Source organism: Branchiostoma floridae, chromosome 9 (assembly GCF_000003815.2).
Source record: "Branchiostoma floridae strain S238N-H82 chromosome 9, Bfl_VNyyK, whole genome shotgun sequence".
In the NCBI taxonomy this organism is placed as follows: domain Eukaryota; kingdom Metazoa; phylum Chordata; class Leptocardii; order Amphioxiformes; family Branchiostomatidae; genus Branchiostoma; species Branchiostoma floridae.
The window spans coordinates 10,378,612-10,396,514 of NC_049987.1; the positions used below are offsets into that span (position 1 = coordinate 10,378,612).

Sequence of the window (17,903 nt, forward strand, 5' to 3'; positions counted from 1 at the left end):
CATGTATCTGTTAAAAATGCACAACACACAAACGTCTTCTTTCTCGCAGCTAAGTTTGCCATGGTAGTTGTAACTACCGGGTACCATAGCAACACAAAACACTATTCATGATACACAATTGTTGCAGTCTTTTATGACACTTAAATGCGATCACGTGATATTAAGAGTTAACCTGTTATGATCTCCTTGATATGAATTCCCCATTGGGTTTCCATTTATAGGTCCTAAAGCCGTACAAGGTCTAACTGCAATTCCAAGCGCAACGTCTATTGTGGCTCAGTGGAAACCTGTTAAAGGTACAGTAACCATGTAATGACTACTGCAAATTGATGACTGAAGAAATCATTAGTTACTTGTGTTCTTGTGTACAAATTTCTTTCGATTGGCCTGTAATATCCTCGAATTCTTTTTTATCATACCATGCCATGCAATTACTGATTGGAGAGAAGGCAAGTGCCTGTAATACTAGTATCTCGAAGAATAAGCAGATCGCTTAGGCTAATCAACGTAAGAACATATATCTTGTAAAACCAATAAAATAGGTTAGACTACATCAGGGGCATTTCTGCCGGTACACAAATCCCTTTATTGCTATTCACATTTTCGTTTCATGTGTTGCTGGAATAGGGAGTGTTTTCTAACTGTACTGATTAACATTTCAATTTCAGGACACAAGTCCTGGCCATGGTTTGGTACAAGAAAGGACGATCCAGAGCTGACTGTTTCTATCACGAATACCAAATCCCCTCAAATGCTTGTGCATCGTCCGGTAACTCTAAGACCAGGATCGACTCAGAAAATATTTACTGATTTACAACCTGAAACAGACTATGTCATCACTGTAACACCTCTACATTCCTCTACGGCAGTACAGTCCTCGGCAATAACAAAGACAACAAGTGAGATATTCCTTGTATATATAAATTGTACCGCGGCGTTTATGTATAATTACTGTGACTGGTCGTCTCTGTTAGATTCTAGCTAGCTAATAATTTGTATTCTTCATAGGTCGTTGATAAAATTGCTACGATTTGCGAGGAGTAAGTTGAACGTTTAAGAGCACGATTGCTTGTTTATCAGGACGCATGTCTATGAGTCTGCAGAACCTCTGGATTGAATACTAGTATTTTACCATTCCGTAGTGCTTATAATCAATGAAATGATCGTTTCATTTCTTGGGAACAATAATGAAATGAAAATAAAAAGATGCTAGAAATATTTTCAGAGCGTTAAAGGGCGATTAAATATTACCTTTGAATAGCCTTTTATAACCCCACAAACTTAAATGTGTAGGGTACGTGATTACGTATCTGGTGGCAGACATTGAAATAGTTTGTAATTTAATATGGTTGCACTTTCAGCCCTTTTTTGCAATTCTATGTGGTTACACTTATATGTAAAAGTTAAAGGTTAAATTCCTTCCCGCACCAGATGGTGCATACGGCAGCGCCATTTCCGTTTCTGTAGCGCTGGGCATATTTTGTGCAGTTACAACAATAGGAGAATACTAGTCCGCTGGTAGTGGTGTATACGTTCAAGTACTACACTCTTTCTCAAATGCGCTAATATGCAGTGCTGGAGAAAGCAGCATGTACAGCATTGGTATGACTTGGACGGGATCGAACTCAAGACCTACCGAATGCAATACGAATATTCTGTCCACTTGGCCATTTCACTTGTATGTAGCCTCTCTCGCAGACTTTCGGAGCGTCGGCGTTTTTGATTTGGGGGGGTGGGGGTGGGGCTGATTCACTACGGTTTTCCTAGCCGGGGATCCCGAGAAGGAAGTGGCCCGGCGGCCAACTAAAAAATAAACACCACCGCTCCCAAAGTCTACCAAGGAGGCTACTGGTATACATGTGTTCCTTTAAATTCCAAGATTGAACCATTGTTTGATTGATTGACTCATTGAGTGAATATTTTCCCCAGAATCGACGGAAAAGAGCTTGGTTGTCACTGACCGAACTACCACGTCTATTTCTGTGAGGTGGGAGGCTTTGTCCGAAGACGACACTAGGTATAGTCCAACCATTGAACCAATTGATCAGGAATTAAATCATGACATAGATACAGATGTGAATAACACGACATGTGTCTTTAAGGGACTGGAACCAGGCACTGCTTACAAAGTGTCACTAAGCTTGGGGAATTACATTTCCACATCCACAAAGCCAGCACCTCCAAAGGATGTGGAACTAATTCTTTCTTCTGATGAAAGTTTAACCATTAAGTGGGCTCCACCAAATGGACAGGTTGACTCTTATAGAGTTTGTCTAGATCAAACTCCAGTTACGTGTGGCATCGGTGACTTCGAGTACCCATTTGTAAATCTGACACCTGGCCGCTTGTACACGGTCACACTGGAATCCTGTAGCAATGAAGAATTTAGCATTCCTAGTTCAAAGCATAAACGAATTCCGCCATGTAAACCTATGTTACGGGTCTCTAACACCACAGAGGATTCAATAACGGTAAAATGGCATTCGGTCAATGGACAGAAAGAGAAATATATTTTGCAACTTTACACAAATGGTAAAACTTTTCGTACACATGAAATTTGCGATACTGAGCAAATCTGCCATGAACATATATTCACTGACCTTACACCTGCTAGAAATTACAAAATTTCTGCTGTCACCCAGATCGACAACGTTCCAAGCAAGACATTCGAACTAGATGCGAAAACAATAGTTCCTTCTCCTGAAAATCTTGACATATACGAAGTGGGAGAAGACTATATTACCGTGAACTGGACTACAGTTGTCGGTGATATAACCGGTTATCTCCTACGAATCGAGGCAGTGGCATATGACGACGAGCCATTAGAACGTCATTGTGATGCAAACACTACTAGATATAAACTCACCCCACTGATCTCAGGGCGGAAGTACCACATATCGGTATTCGCTCTGAGTGGAAGCGACAGAAGTACGCCGCGAAGTACGAAGCAGTATACCAGAGTACGCCCTCCAGGTAATCTAGAAGTAGGCCCTGATACTGACTTTATAAGGATGAATTGGACGCCTCCTGATGGAGATGTTGAGTGGTATGACATTGCGATAGCCGACACATTTGGAAACTGTGTTCTAAAGACCATAGAAGGGAACATTTCGTCTTACACAGTAACTGATGATAAACTGACACCTGGAACACTCTACAATGTAACACTCGAATCAAGATGCGGGGAAAGCCGAAGTGGGCAACCTCTCATGAAGCAGGTGACAACTACACCTGTTGCCCCATTGCTAGAAGTAAGCCGCCATGACATTGGCCATGACCACGTAACTGTATACTGGTCAGAAGCCAGGGGCAACGTGGATCGTTATATGGTCTCCTTGCATCCAAGTAACCATGGAATTCGTCCAGTGTCAAAGGATAGCGAGAGAAAGTGCACATTTTATGGACTTACACCCGGCAAGGGATACACGATTAAGATCTGTTCCGAAATTAACGACAATATACAGAGTTATCCTATCGAACAACGAATTTTCACCAGGCCATTACCCCCTGCTCGTATTGACATCAAAGAAAGCGACATAACAGAGACAAGCATGAAGGTAGAATGGAAGTCACCACCTAAAGGAGAAGTTATGAAATGGTATCTGCAAATATCATCGAACACAGGTACTGCTTTATCTGAACATAGGATAGTAGTGATACAAGCACAACCTTCACAGCACTTGTACCGCTATACATTCTATGGATTGCGTCCCGGTAGATTGTATGATGTTGGCATTTTAGCTGAAAGTGGAGGGCAATGCAGTGAAGAAAAGAAGATATCTAGAAGGACGAATGTTGATAAACCCAAGATAATATTACATAAACACGCAGTAAGACTCAAACACATCACTGTGGAATGCGAGCCATTGGATGGGGATTCCGACAGTTGTGAGGTGATGGTAGCGTTGTCAACAAATCCAACTGTGTATGTGAACGGTGTTACCAACAGGAAAACCAAAAATCATTGGAAACACTGCTTTGATGCATTGGAACCGGGAACGGAGTACAAAATTTCTGCTACCGCGAAAAGTGGACGCAAACGAAGCGAATCATTCAACACGGTAGTTAGGACATGCGTGGATGCTCCTTCAAATCTACGGATTGATGAACAAGCTGATGGTGCTATTATCAGGTGGTCTGCTGCAAAGGGTTATGTAGATGGTTATAACGTTACTTTGTCATCTGGTAAAGAAATACCGATGGAAAGATTTGTACCAGCGTCTGAAGATCCTAACTTAAACTTCCCACACCTTGTGCCAGGTAGAATGTACAAAGTATCAGTGTCGTCTATCATTAAGCAAGACGAAGATGAAGTTGCCACAAGTACTACAGTCTCCTCTGAATTTCGCGCAAAAACACAAATGCCAAAAGTTGCCATCGACAAAATAGACATAAATAGTCTGAAGATCTCTTGGCACGATGTGACAGGTGAGCGGGATCGATATCATGTGTCTATTTTCCCATCTGACTCGAGAAAGTCAGAAACTGATATAGCAGCACCCATCATCAATAAGAAGGAGAAACTAACACACGTTTTTGAGAATCTGACACCAGGCAAGATGTACACAGTATCAGTTGTAACCATCACGGGTGAAGATGAGAGCGAGAGGGACAGTATACAACAAAGGACACGACCCGACAAGCCAAGACTGCGGAAAGGCGACTCAGTGGTAAATGAGCGACAATATTTCCTTGAATGGGAGCATTCCAAGGGCGTATTTGATAAGTATAACCTTACACTAACACCAGCTGTTGACGAAATGAAGGAACTTTGCTCACAGGGAATCCTTGAAACAAAGGGGAACAGCATGATTGTCGATCTAGTGCGAGGCATCAAGTATTGTGTTTCTCTCTGGGCAGTAAGTGGAGAAGAAAACAGTCTGATTGAAACCACCACAATAACAGTCTTGCCAGATCAGCCGCTGGATGTTAACGCGACGTCCACAGATACAACCATCACTGTGACATGGAAAGAACCAGAGGGCGTCAAGACTGGATATGTGTTGAAACTTTTCACCAGGAATTCAAGAACAACAAAAGAAGTGAAAAACATTAAACATGGAGAACAACTGAAAACGTGTTTCGAGAAATGCACCCGAGGTAGAGAATACGACTTAACGATTTGCACTGTCGCTGGCACTGAACAGAGCCCGACTGATTCTCATCAGGTACAAACAGCTGTTAGTAAACCTTTGCTTAAAGTTGAACACACTGAGCTATCGAGCATCGAATTATCTTGGTCAGAAGTTTATGGAGACAAGACAGGATACTGTCTGTCTATCTATGAAGGAGATGGTCAGTACATAGCGTCCAAAGAGATCGACAGCAAAAGTGAAGGATGGTTCCAGATATGGTCTAATAGCTACCAGCATAAATTCGATGGACTTGACCCTGGGAGGCGGTATGAGATAAGAGCATTTACCCGATTCGGAGATGGAAAGAGTGCCTGTACGTCGGTCTTCGTACAGACAGAGGTTAGCCCAGTGCAAAATATACAAGTAGAACCATCTCAATCTGAAACAGGCTTCGCTGTAAAGTGGGATTCCGTTGTCGGTCATGTTGACTATTACATCGTTGCTCTCGAAACATCTTCAGGGACGCCAATCGACAAGGCTGAAGTTACAGGAACGACACATACCTTCGATACCTTCGATCTTATACCTGGGACAAGGTATAATATCCGGGTCAAGAGCGTAAGTGGTGATAAATCTAGTACCGAGGAAATAGTTTCAAGAATTGTGCGCCCTTGCAAAGCTGAAGATGTAAGTGTCTTGCCAAACGGACCGCGCAGTCTAAAAGTTTCCTGGGAAGAAGCAAAAGGCAGGAAAACACATTATGTGGTCACTATTTCTCCAATTATCCGTGGAAGTAATAGTCAGGCAATAGTTGACACGGGGCAGCCTCTTGTATGCGAATATTCTGGGTTGACAAGCGGCCGCGAGTACACAGTGACAGTTACAACAGTCAGTGAAGGTGTCGAAGGCTATGCTGTAAAGGTGTCCCAAACAACGAATGTGTCAGCGCCGTGCAATGTCTTTGTCAAAGAAAGGATGGAGGAAAATCTAACAGTGTCATGGACCCCGGGTGAGGGACATGCTGACATGTATCATGTCAGGGCCGTTCTTGTTGGGTCCAGTGACTTCGGTACAACCAGTCAGATCGCTGCACCCGTTAACAACACAGACGAGGTTGTATGTTCAATCAGTGCCCTTCAACCTGGCACATGTTACGATATCTACGTCAAAGCAGAATCAAACGGACGTTGCAGTCACGAGAGTCATACTCAGGCATATACTCTGATTGGTGGAGTAACAGAGGTTCATGTCAGTGACGAAACGATTGAGTCGTTTAAAGTCAACTGGGTTGAGGCACGTGGTCAAAAGACACACTATGTCCTGTATGTAGACCCCAGCAACGAAGTAATTGTCGTCCAAGGTCAAGACAAAAATTTGGATTACGAATTCACAGGAATGCAACCTGGGTTGGAATACAAAGTGGTCATCCACACAGGTAATCAAACTGAAAAGAGCGAGCCTACGGAATTACATGCATGGACAAAACCTATGCCCCCCAAGTACGTTGAAATAACGAACGTGGAGCAAGACAGTTTGACGGTACGTTGGTGTGGCCCTGAAGATGGAGGCTATGACAAGTTTAAGGTCTCAATACGTCCACCAGACGATGAAGCTGTTGAGGTTGAAGGAGAAATAACGGAGCATATGTTTCGCGGTTTGATTGCAGGGCGTACGTATGAAATATCAGTTTCTACCGTCTTTCATTGTCTGGAAAGTACGCCCCAAACGGTTAAGAGAATGACCGACATCAGACCACCTACTTTGGAAATACAACCAAATGGAATCTCACAGGAACATATTACTTTGTCTGTGTTGAACCATAAATGTGATTGCGACGAATACAAGATTATGGTTGAACCGGAAGAAACCGGCGACGGGTATCTCAAAACAGTAAGAAGAGAAACAGATGAAGACGTCCAAGTAATAGAACATCTTGTTCCTGGGCGAAAATATAAAATTTCGGCCGTGTCAGTGACACAGAATCAGACAAGTGCTGTCGAGAGTATCTCAGCAAGGACAACACCAGCAAAAGTGGTAGATATGCGGACTGAAGTAACGGGCAGAACTTGTACTATCACATGGGACGAAGCACCTGGTGACAAAGACGGTTACTACATACAGCGTCTGTCGAAACGCACTAATGCTGGCTCTAAGAGAGAACCTATATTCGTCAAAAGCGGTCAGACCCCACTAAAGTGCACAATTCGGTATCTCACTCCCGGAAGAATATATGATGTTTCTGTGAGAACAGCAAGTCCAAGCGACGAGGGCACCAGGACAATGAGCGAGCCAATATGTAGACAAGTGCAAACATCCGTATCCAAAGCAGTCATAGAATGCAGTGGTCATACAGACACGAGTGTCACAGTCAAATGGCTCGATGTTGATGGGGATAAAACCAGCTATAAACTGTGGATAATACCCAGCGATGGAGATAATACTATCAGAGATGTTCCCATAATGACAATCCAATCACGTACACACAAATCAATTAACCGTGAGACATTTACCGGGCTCCAGCCAGGTCGGAAGTACAAGATATTTTGTCAGACCGTAAGTGGAAATAAGGAGAGCGAGGAAAGTGTCATAGAAGTGCAGACTACTGTATGTCCACCTCAAGATGTCAAAGTCCTGACTTCCTTGGAACATTCATTGTCAGTAACTTGGTCACACGCCAAAGGTGATAAAGATTCATACAAACTTAGTCTACTCTTGGATAAAGCTGAAGTTGCGAGTGATACTGTACCGGCGCCTGCTGAGGAGACCCATGATCTTTTAAGTTACACATTCCAAAATCTCAGTGCTGGATTTGAATATGAGTTGGAGATTTCAACCTTGAGTGGAAAACAATACAGTGTTGTGAAGCGGTATCCAGCTCAGACCAGGCCAAGTCCTCCTCAACATGTCACCATAGTAAAGCATGGGGTGGAGGGATTAAGAGTGACATGGGACGAGGCAGAAGGAAAGATGTCTTACTACGGCGTTAGCATATCGCCTTCGGACGGTTGGAAAAGACAACAAGTGAAATCAAATCCGGAGAAGTCCTACGAGTGGACTTATGGTCGACTGATACCAGGCCGAAAATACACTGTCTCGGTGACGACCGTAAGCGGAGTGGCTGAAAGTGAACCTGTAGTAAAGGAAGAAGTTACTGTCGTGGCGGAACCCAAAGATGTGAAAATTGAACACCGAGAAGAGACGCGTTTGACGCTGAGTTGGAACCCGGCTAAAGGAGATAAGATTGGCTATTTTGCGTGTATTGAGCCCATTGTCTCTGACCATTCTTCCAACGAATTGTTACCAACAAATTGCATTGAAAATAAAGAGGGGCCCATGTCATGTACGTTTGATGACCTACAGCCTGGAAGGCAGTATGCCATGACATTGAAAACAAAATCATGTGATCTTTACAGTGAAGAAGTCACATTAAAGGCAAGAACTTTAGTCAGTCCTCCAAAGACCCTTCAGGTGAGTGATATCACGACTGACAACATAACACTGACATGGTCTGAGGCCGATGGAGACAAGGATTACTACCAAATCAAGATCTCACCAGCAGACGGATTAAATCCAGATGGGAATGTCAAAAAAGACGAGGACAGGTTGTACACATTTTCAGGACTTACTGCGGGAAAGAGCTATGTTGTGTCAATACGGACATACAGTGGTGGAGAATACAGTCACGACAAGAACATTTCAGAGAGAACAATCCCAAATGCGCCAGAATTCGAAAACATTGTCGCCAACATTGTTGACAAAGGAATTCAGGTTGCCTGGCAGCCCGTCAAAGGAGAATTAGATAGTTATCTCCTTCATCTCAAGCCTAGCAAGAACACTAATGAAAATCGCGACGAAAAGTGGCATTCAGTTGACAAATGTGATACTTCACACATCTTTCCTGATCTAACCTTTGGACGGCTATACGTAATCACAGTTGAAACAGTAAGCGGTATCAAAAATAGCAGTCCGGTCCCAATTTTGCAAAGACTTACAATTGACCCACCAAAAGACCTAAAGGAGACAAGACGAGAGGAAAGGAGAATTGTAGTTGCTTGGGAAGCTGCAATTGGGGATAAAGACTGTTATCGTGTCCAACTGAGTGACTGCAACGGTTTGGTTAAGGTGGGAGAAACAACAAAGACAACGTGGTCATCTGATGAACTTGAACCCGGGACTTTATACGTGATAAACGTTCAAACGGCTTGTGAAGGAGAAACTAGTGATGTGGCCACTATCGAAGTTCGGACAGTCGCATGTAGTCCGACGTCGGTTTACGTGGAAGATGTAACAGAGGAAACTATTTCTGTCACCTGGCCGGACGCTGATGGAAACAAAGATAAATACAGTGTTCAAATCTACGATGAGGAGGGTATCGAGGTGTACAAGGATGAGTTAGCGCCAACTATTCTTGAGAAAACGTTCAAACGTTTGGTACCTGGACGGATGTATCAGATATGTATACAATCGCTCTGTGGCGAAGATGATCTGAGCACGTCTGCACCAATTTGGCAACATCAACGAACCAAAGTGGCACAGCCTGGTACTATCAGCATGAAGAACATAGAACTGGGCCGAATTTTCTTTTCTTGGGAAAAGTCAGTTGGTGACGTTGACCACTACACAGTAGACGTATCTTCAAGTGACCCTGGCGAAAACATTCCGAAGCTCGATCCAGTCGGTCGTGACCGTTGGTTGGAGTCCAATGCTGATGGCCTCACAGCGGGAAGGCTCTATACTATATCCGTGAAGGCGGTGAGTGGGGGTGATGTCAGTGAACCTCGAACAATTCGTATCAGAACCAAAGTTGATAAGCCAAGAGAGACTCATATAGCGGCTGTGGGAGAAAACACGTTAATGGTCACCTGGGACCAGGCAACAGGGGACAAAGACAGATACATGCTTGCGATAGAACCAAAGCATGCCACCTGCACACCGGTAGAAGCCAATGATGACCTTGTTCAAATATTTACCAATCTTGTGCCTGGTACATTTTACAAGATTTCAATCACTACAGTAAAGAGTGGCTACTGTAGTGAGGTATCTTCCTGTAACGGGTGGACACGACCGTTGCCTCCATCTAGAACACGACTCTCAAACATTCTTGAAAAAAGGATCACAGTTTCATGGGATCATGTTCCTGAAGGTGGGTATGAAAAGTACAGAGTGTCAATTGATCCAGCCGATGCAGACGAACGCCTTTTATCAGCGGAGAACCAAGAATGCGTCTTTGATGGCCTTACACCTGGTAGGGAATACACTGTTGGCGTAGTAGCAATTTGCGGGGATTGCCCGAGTAGACGTAAAATTTCTAAAATACGAACTACTGTCAATACACCAAACCTTATCATTGAATCACAGAACGTTACCAAGAACTGCATCCCAGTGCGCTGGACACGGTCGGAAGGAGACTGTGACAAGTACAAACTAACTATTTATACTGAAAAAGATGAGACGGAAACAAAATCAGTACCCATATTTATACCAAATGGGTCGCGTTTTGAACATACCTTTGACCCATTGGTTCCCGGTCGCGAGTACACAGTGTCTCTTGTTGCTATAAGTGGACGGGGCCATAGTAAACCGAGCCGTCGAGTTCAGAGGACAATAGTAGCTGAGCTAGCCAGCTTCAACCTCAGTTCTACAGAAGATTGCATTCATGTTGAATGGGAGAAAGCAGACGGTGATGCTTCGGGCTATCTCGTTACCCTGACCTCATCAGTTCCTTCTGACGAAGAGAAAAAGAAGTTCATTGGAAGTGATGAGACGTTAAAAACTTCGTTTAACCAACTGGTGCCCGGGCGTATTTACATCGTTACCATACACACGGTAGTCAGACCAATACGCGGGGCTGATGTTTTCAGTAGCCCTGTGTCACATCAGAAGCGAACGGATGTCAAGCCACCCAAATTAAAGGTGGACATGGTGACAAAAACAAGCATCCGAGTAAAATGGCCAGACGTTGTTGGAGATAGAGACGAATATCGATTACACTTAAGCCCCACTGACCAAACTCCTGTAAGACTTGTTGTTGCAGCTGAAAAATCATCCCAAGACAAGGAGTACACCTTTGATGGTCTAGTTCATGGAAAACTTTATGAGATTACGGCTTTTACGATCAGTGGTGGTCAAGATAGCAAAGCGGAGACAATTAACGTACGGACGTTGGTATGCCCACCTAAGAACAGTCGACCAGGATCAACTAGGACATGTACCGCGATATCAGTACAATGGGAGGAGCCGGATGGCGAGTATGATGGATTTTACCTTCGACTGTTTGATCCTTTTGATGTACAGCAGTCAAAAATTAGCAAAGACAAAGGTGAACTTTGCCACTCATTTGCGAACCTTGTTTCAGGCAGGAAATACACGATCACAATTGAAACTATGAATGAAGGAGAAAGAAGTGAAAGTGTAGAAATACACATACAAACTGAAGTCGCAGATCCGGAAGGTTTAGTTGTGGTTCCTGACGGAGACGGAAAGCTTCGAGCGAGTTGGGAACATTGTGCAGGGGATAAACGAGGCTATCTGATGATGATATCTCCCAATGATACCATTTCAGGCCCTACACGATTCATAAAACATAACAGCCCTCTTGAACACAACTTCAGTGGCCTTGTTCCCGGAAGAATGTATTCCATTACCCTATGTGCAGTTAGTTACGGAGAACAAAGCAAGGGAAAAAACAAGGAAGTGCGAGCAACAGTAGCGTCTCCTCATAATGTATGTATAGATGCAAAAACCGAAAGAAGCATGTCTGTCAGCTGGTACGGTTCACAAGGAGAGGTTGATGGCTATTTAGTCAGTATTTCTGACGAGTCGGTGACATTGCAACAGGTTTGCATCAAGCACAGGGGCGCGGGTGTTCTGATGGGTTACACGTTTCCAGAATTGACACGGGGCGTATGTACAAGGTATCAGTCACTGCGATTAGAGAAGACGATAGCAGTTTGACCATCTCTCCACCGGCCTCCAGAACAGTTGTTAGCCAGCCCAATGGTGTTAAAATTGTGGAAGAGTCGGTTGACTCTATACTAGTCAGTTGGTTGGAGGCCAATGGTTGCAAGGATAGATACCACATTGAGATACTTGACGCATACGGCCCTCATTACCAAGAAGTTGAGGAAGTTGCCTTGCAAAGGGGCGAACGTGAAGCAAATGACATACCGTCGTATAGATATGTTTTCAAAAATCTAACCGCCGGAAAAAGATACCGTATCCGTGTCCTAGCTGAGAGTGGGAACGATACAAGTAAATGGACCACGACTTTCGGAAGGACAATACCTCTTCCGCCCGAAGGAATCGAGATTGTTACAAAACAAGACACTGACATCGAAATCAGATGGAAACCAGGAAACGGGGAATATGACCAACACAATTTTTTTCTGTATAGTGAAAGAGTCCCAGAGGGCGTTGTGTCTGACTCCGAAGTCAGTGACAGAGCCACCAACTCACATTCTGAAACGAATATACCTGTGACAGATAGCGAAGACCGTGAAAGTGCACTCATTCACAAACAATGGGCATGTGTCATGAGAGATCAGGAAACAGTACACATTTTCCGTGGATTGGAACATGGTCGCATGTACATGATAAGAATAACCACGAAGAGTGAAGACAAAGAAAGTGACCCAGAAGAAGTTAAGATCAGGACAACTGTGGATACCCCGAAGGACCTGAGAGAAACCTATCACGACGAAACGTGCATTGCCGTTGAATGGAATCACGCCAGGGGAGTAAAAGATAAATACTTAGTTCAAGTAGCATCAAGCAACTTCATCATTAATTCCGAATATATTGCGGCTGATGACCGTCTCGAATGTACGTTTGATGGGCTATATCCTGGTCGTCTATATGCAGTTTCAGTACAAGCATGTTGCGGCGAGAGTTCGAGTAAACCCATCGAAAGGTATATGAGGACAACGGCAATACCACCACAAAAAATCTCCATAGACGAAGTGAAAGAAAGGATGATAACAGTAACGTGGCCTGAAGCATGGTGTGACAAAGACCACTACAGAGTAACGCTTATCCCTGAAGGTGATGGAGGTCAGGGAGAAATACAAGACAGGGAAGTGAGTTGCGATATCCAGAGAAAGTACAGTTTTAGGAACCTTGTTCCTGGGCAGCTGTACAATATTTTTATCCGCACTTTAAGTGGTCGGAAAGAAAGCGAGTCCAGGCCAATCGATATTCAAAGACGAACTCTAGTAGCAAAAGCCAATAATCTTAAAGTTTCTGATGTTGACTACAAAAGTTTCACTGTTGAATGGGAACAAGCCGATGGTGTCCAAAATGGTTACAGAATAAACTTAAACCATAACGGCCAACAGCAGCGGTCTAAGTATGTTGACGCAAGTGACGCTGTCCCTTTCAATGTTGTCTTTGATAACCTGACTGAAGGGAGATTATACACAATACATGTCATCACGATTAGCGGAGAAGAAACAGCTACAGCTGAGATTTCCCAAAGGACCAAAGTGTGCCCACCCTCCAAAGTGCAGGTCATCAGACAGAACACAGTACCTTCTAGTCAAGAGGATGTAACAGTTTCGTGGAGCCGACCCAGCGGGGATCTGAGTGGTTATCAGTTAGATATATTCGATTGCAAGAACAATGTTCAGCTGGACAAGTCAGTGTGTACCAAACATATTCGATATACATTCCAAGGTCTTGTTGCCGGGAGAAAGTACAGAATAGATTCAAGGACAATCAGCGGAGAAAAGGACAGTGATCTATGTAGCATTTATGAGCGGACAGTTCCCCGACCCCCAGATGACGTACAAATACCAGAACAAGACGTTTCCTTAAATAGCTTAAAGGTTACCTGGAAGCCACCAAGAGATAGTGACGAAGAATGCTATCTTTTGAGTATTCATAACACCAAGGGACTTGAAAAACAGGAGGTCGAAATACCTAAAGAACTAAATAAAAATGGAACACTTTCATCAAAAAGGTCAACTTCCAACGTGGATTTATGTGACACGCTAGAACATATTTTCAAAAACTTGACTGCGGGAACAGAATACAGGTTGTCAGTGTTATCAGTAAGTGCAAAAGGTAGCACAAGTATGCCTAATGGAGAAAGAAAGAGCATACAAATCGAAAAGCAACAAATGACACTTGTTGCTAAACCCATCCTTCATATAGATGAGAAAGACCCAGATCAGATACAGAAAAAAGCACTTCTCCTAACCTGGATACCTGGAGAAGGGAAAACTGATGCATACTGTATCAGGATTTCACCCTTTGACAGGAGCAAAAGCGCTAAGACCTTGCTTGTTGACGAAGTCGAATCCTTTTGTACAAATTCAACATGTATACACAGAGACGAAGACCAAAGACCTGACGACAGACTTTCGACAGGGGCGGACGCAGAGCGCCACTATCACCACAAAGTCGATGACCTAGGGTGTTTAACAGAATACGAAGTCACAATGGCAGCGAGGAGTTACAAAGAAAAACGAAATGCCGATGGTACCCCAAAATTTGAACAATCAAACGAGAAAGCACATTGGATTACCTTCACGAAACCAGATCCACCACAAAGAGAGAGAATATACTGCGGAAATGAGAGTTTCGACTCTTTTATGTTATACTGGCAGCCACCAAGAGACCCTGAATCTCGGAGAACTACACACAACTATAAAATCAGATACCAGAATATTTCTAAAGACATGCCAGCCACTGATTTGTATTCACAAGGCAATACCCATGTGAAGATTGAGAATACAGTGACCAATGCCAAGTACAGAATAGAGATTGCGTCGATAACGAAAGTAACAAACCACGACAAGATTGAAAGTGAGATAGAGAGTGAATTTGTTGAAATGACGTATAGAACCCAGTCCCGGATGAAAAAATTCGCTAGGTACGTTGCCGCCGGCTTAATTCAGGTTTCAGTCATTGCAATCGTCTTTGCTAACTTCTCAACCTTTTTTGGTATATATTGTGGTAATTGTAATTGTTTTGGTACAGACGACTCTAATAGTCGAAGTGTAGACGAGTACCCAACTATAGCAACTAACTCAACGCCTACAGCAGGGACGGAGACGCTGGCTCCAAGTACTCAAAGCTGCCTTTTTGAAAAAGCATGGACTCCGTTTCTAAGTTTCGTTGCAATGCTTTTCATCTGGGTTATAGTCACTGTATTCACCATCGTATGCTTGGTCTTCTTGTACAAGTTGAAAGTAAGGGTAAAGACCTTTAAAAGCGACGAGGAGGCAAGAGTCGAAGGTGTGCAAAGAACCTTTGTTAAGGCAAGGGAAATACCAAGTGATTTTAGCATTGAAGAAATAGATAACACCATAGGTGACACACTGGAGGAGGACAGCAGTGAAATTACCCAACTCCTGCCTGGCAATGGCTAGCTCATTTCGTCGGGGTAGCCTATGGATCTGAGATAGTTCAAGACAATGAGATTGAATTGGTGAATGCACTACATTTGAGTTGTTTCGTCTGTTTCCAGAAACAGACTCCTGGATCTTTGTAAGCTCTGCCTGTTTTCCTTAAAAATGTCCAGCCTAACATTACTCATTAATGACCTGCCTCAATGTGTATATGGCCAATATGGTGACATTTTATTAGGCATGGTCATTTGGTCTTGAACCACTGAATAAAACCACCAATTGAGCGCATTGAACGATGTGGTTTGATGAAGTGCGCTTTACACACCAAATGACCAGGCCTGTATCGAGAAACAAACGAGTCCTGAACGTCATTACCATATAGCCTATCCTATCTGACGCGCCCAACAGCTGCTTTTCAGTCGTTGAGTTTATTAATAAATTTGACTTCTCATGAAATCATTTCATTTTGTTATTCATGTTCAGAAAATTTTGCAATTGGTTTGTCAAGACGCCCAAATAGTGCTGGGACAAACTTTGAAACGTGCTACAAATGTTTAATGAAACGGCTCACCTCCCCTATATAATTCTGATATCTAACTACTTGATCATGAGAATTAACATTCTCCACTGGTGACACATCTATCGGTGTCATATGTTTTAAACCACTATGAAGGGGGGGGGGGCGCTCTGATGGTTTAATGTCATCTGGCTATATGATAATACCGTTTAGAGAATCGTTTTGTTCTGTAATGTCTATGACTAATTAGTGAATATACATAACGTTACTGTTGAAAACATTTGATATATAAGCCAAACTTTTCCCACGTGTTATGAATGAATTATCTTAAAATTGTTGGTACTTGGTACTTATGTTGTATGTATACATAGTGCGCAGTGTGACAGTTCACCTTGACATAATGTACAGCATGATCACCTATTCTTACACGAAAGATATGTACTTTTCTCTAGATTATATTTGACTTTGTGGATAATACTTCACATCCAATGTCATCTAATTTAATGAAGTTTGCATCTCCTCTTTGCTAGTGTATTACTAGTATCTAATTCTATCTCTTCAAATATATAGTTTTGCTGTTTAAAACTAGTGTATATCATTTTTCTTTTCATTCATCTTTTGTTGTGTTGAAAATCTTCAACTTTTCACAACCTAACTTTTACAAGTTATTTTCAAGCAAGTTAGTACGATAGTGTATATGTACATATAAGCTACTAGTAAAAGTTGTTGCTTGAACATCAAACACCTCTTAGTCATATTACAACCATTACAAGGAGAAACAAGAGTGTTCGGATATCTTTATTCTATCATCACAAATGGAAGCATTTGTACAGCTTGTCATTTATCTTGGAATAGTTAAGAGACAACTCATGGCTTACGTGTATTATAGACTGATCTCCCAGAAGATCTTTCGGTGACGAAATAATAACTGCCAGCCAAGATCTGGCTGTAGGAACGTGTTAATTGGTAGTTACCATCACAAGATTTTGAAGATTTCTTTTGTATGAGGTATTTAGAATAAATGGCTATGTTTCCTGTACATGTACATCATCTATGTAAAAAACATGGTTTGAATACACTACATGTGTATGTAAAAAAATCTGCCAGAAATAGCATATTCATTTTTGGGCCTGCCTCAAACTCCAAGAATATTACACAAACTACTACTAGTACTTTTGTTTCACACTAGATACAAGGAAGCACAGCTTACTCCTTCTTACAGAAGCATAAGGTATAGAGTTTTCTGATAATTTGATTTCTTAATTGTTAACATCAAATTACAAACCTGCATATTCAGACTGTATATCTAAATACCTATCTTAAATAGTAAGTTATACCATATTGCTTTTCATTTATTGTCAACCTTCTATTCCATAAAGAAGTAAAACTGTCTACCACATGCATTCTACAAGATTTTAGTCCTCTACATAAAATGATTCTAAATTCAAGCTCTAAATCTAAACTTACTGAAAACATCTGTTTACATACAGAAGAAAAATTTCATTAGTCTGAACTCTTCATCATAATTGCTTTCACAGTTACAATAAGTAGTAGACATTGTGTACAGCAAATCTTTTTTCTTGGCCAGCTATGCACACCAATCACTAATGACAGTCTTCAGCCAGCAGTTGTCAGGTCTTCTGTACAATTGCACTGCAAAAATCTGAAAATAGAAACAAAACACTGTCTTAAAGTCAAATAATAAGGGATATGGTCTAGCATATGCCAGACATATAGTTATCAGAAACAAATAGTATCAGGAATGATTAAAACAATTTGAGAATAAACAGAGACAAAACAGATTTTCACAAACCTTGATGAAGGTATTTGTTCCCTGATTAGCAGCTACACGTTGAAGCCCAAGCTTCTCATGCACTCTTTGTGAGCTTCTATGAGGTCTCCACAGTTCTCCTCTCCTTTCTCTATAATACTGTGGGTAAAAACAGCATACTTAGGTCAAAA

The 17,903-nt window shown here is 42.4% G+C and overlaps 1 protein-coding gene across 1 annotated transcript; it reads left to right on the plus strand.

Moving 5' to 3' along the window:
* Positions 1-11,904: 11,904 nt before the first annotated feature.
* On the plus strand, positions 11,905-16,858 carry LOC118423633 (receptor-type tyrosine-protein phosphatase beta-like). Its single transcript, XM_035831866.1, has one exon. The coding sequence runs from the start codon at positions 11,981-11,983 to the stop codon at positions 15,443-15,445; it is 3,465 nt and encodes a 1,154-aa protein (XP_035687759.1). The 5' UTR covers positions 11,905-11,980; the 3' UTR covers positions 15,446-16,858.
* Positions 16,859-17,903: the final 1,045 nt, after the last annotated feature.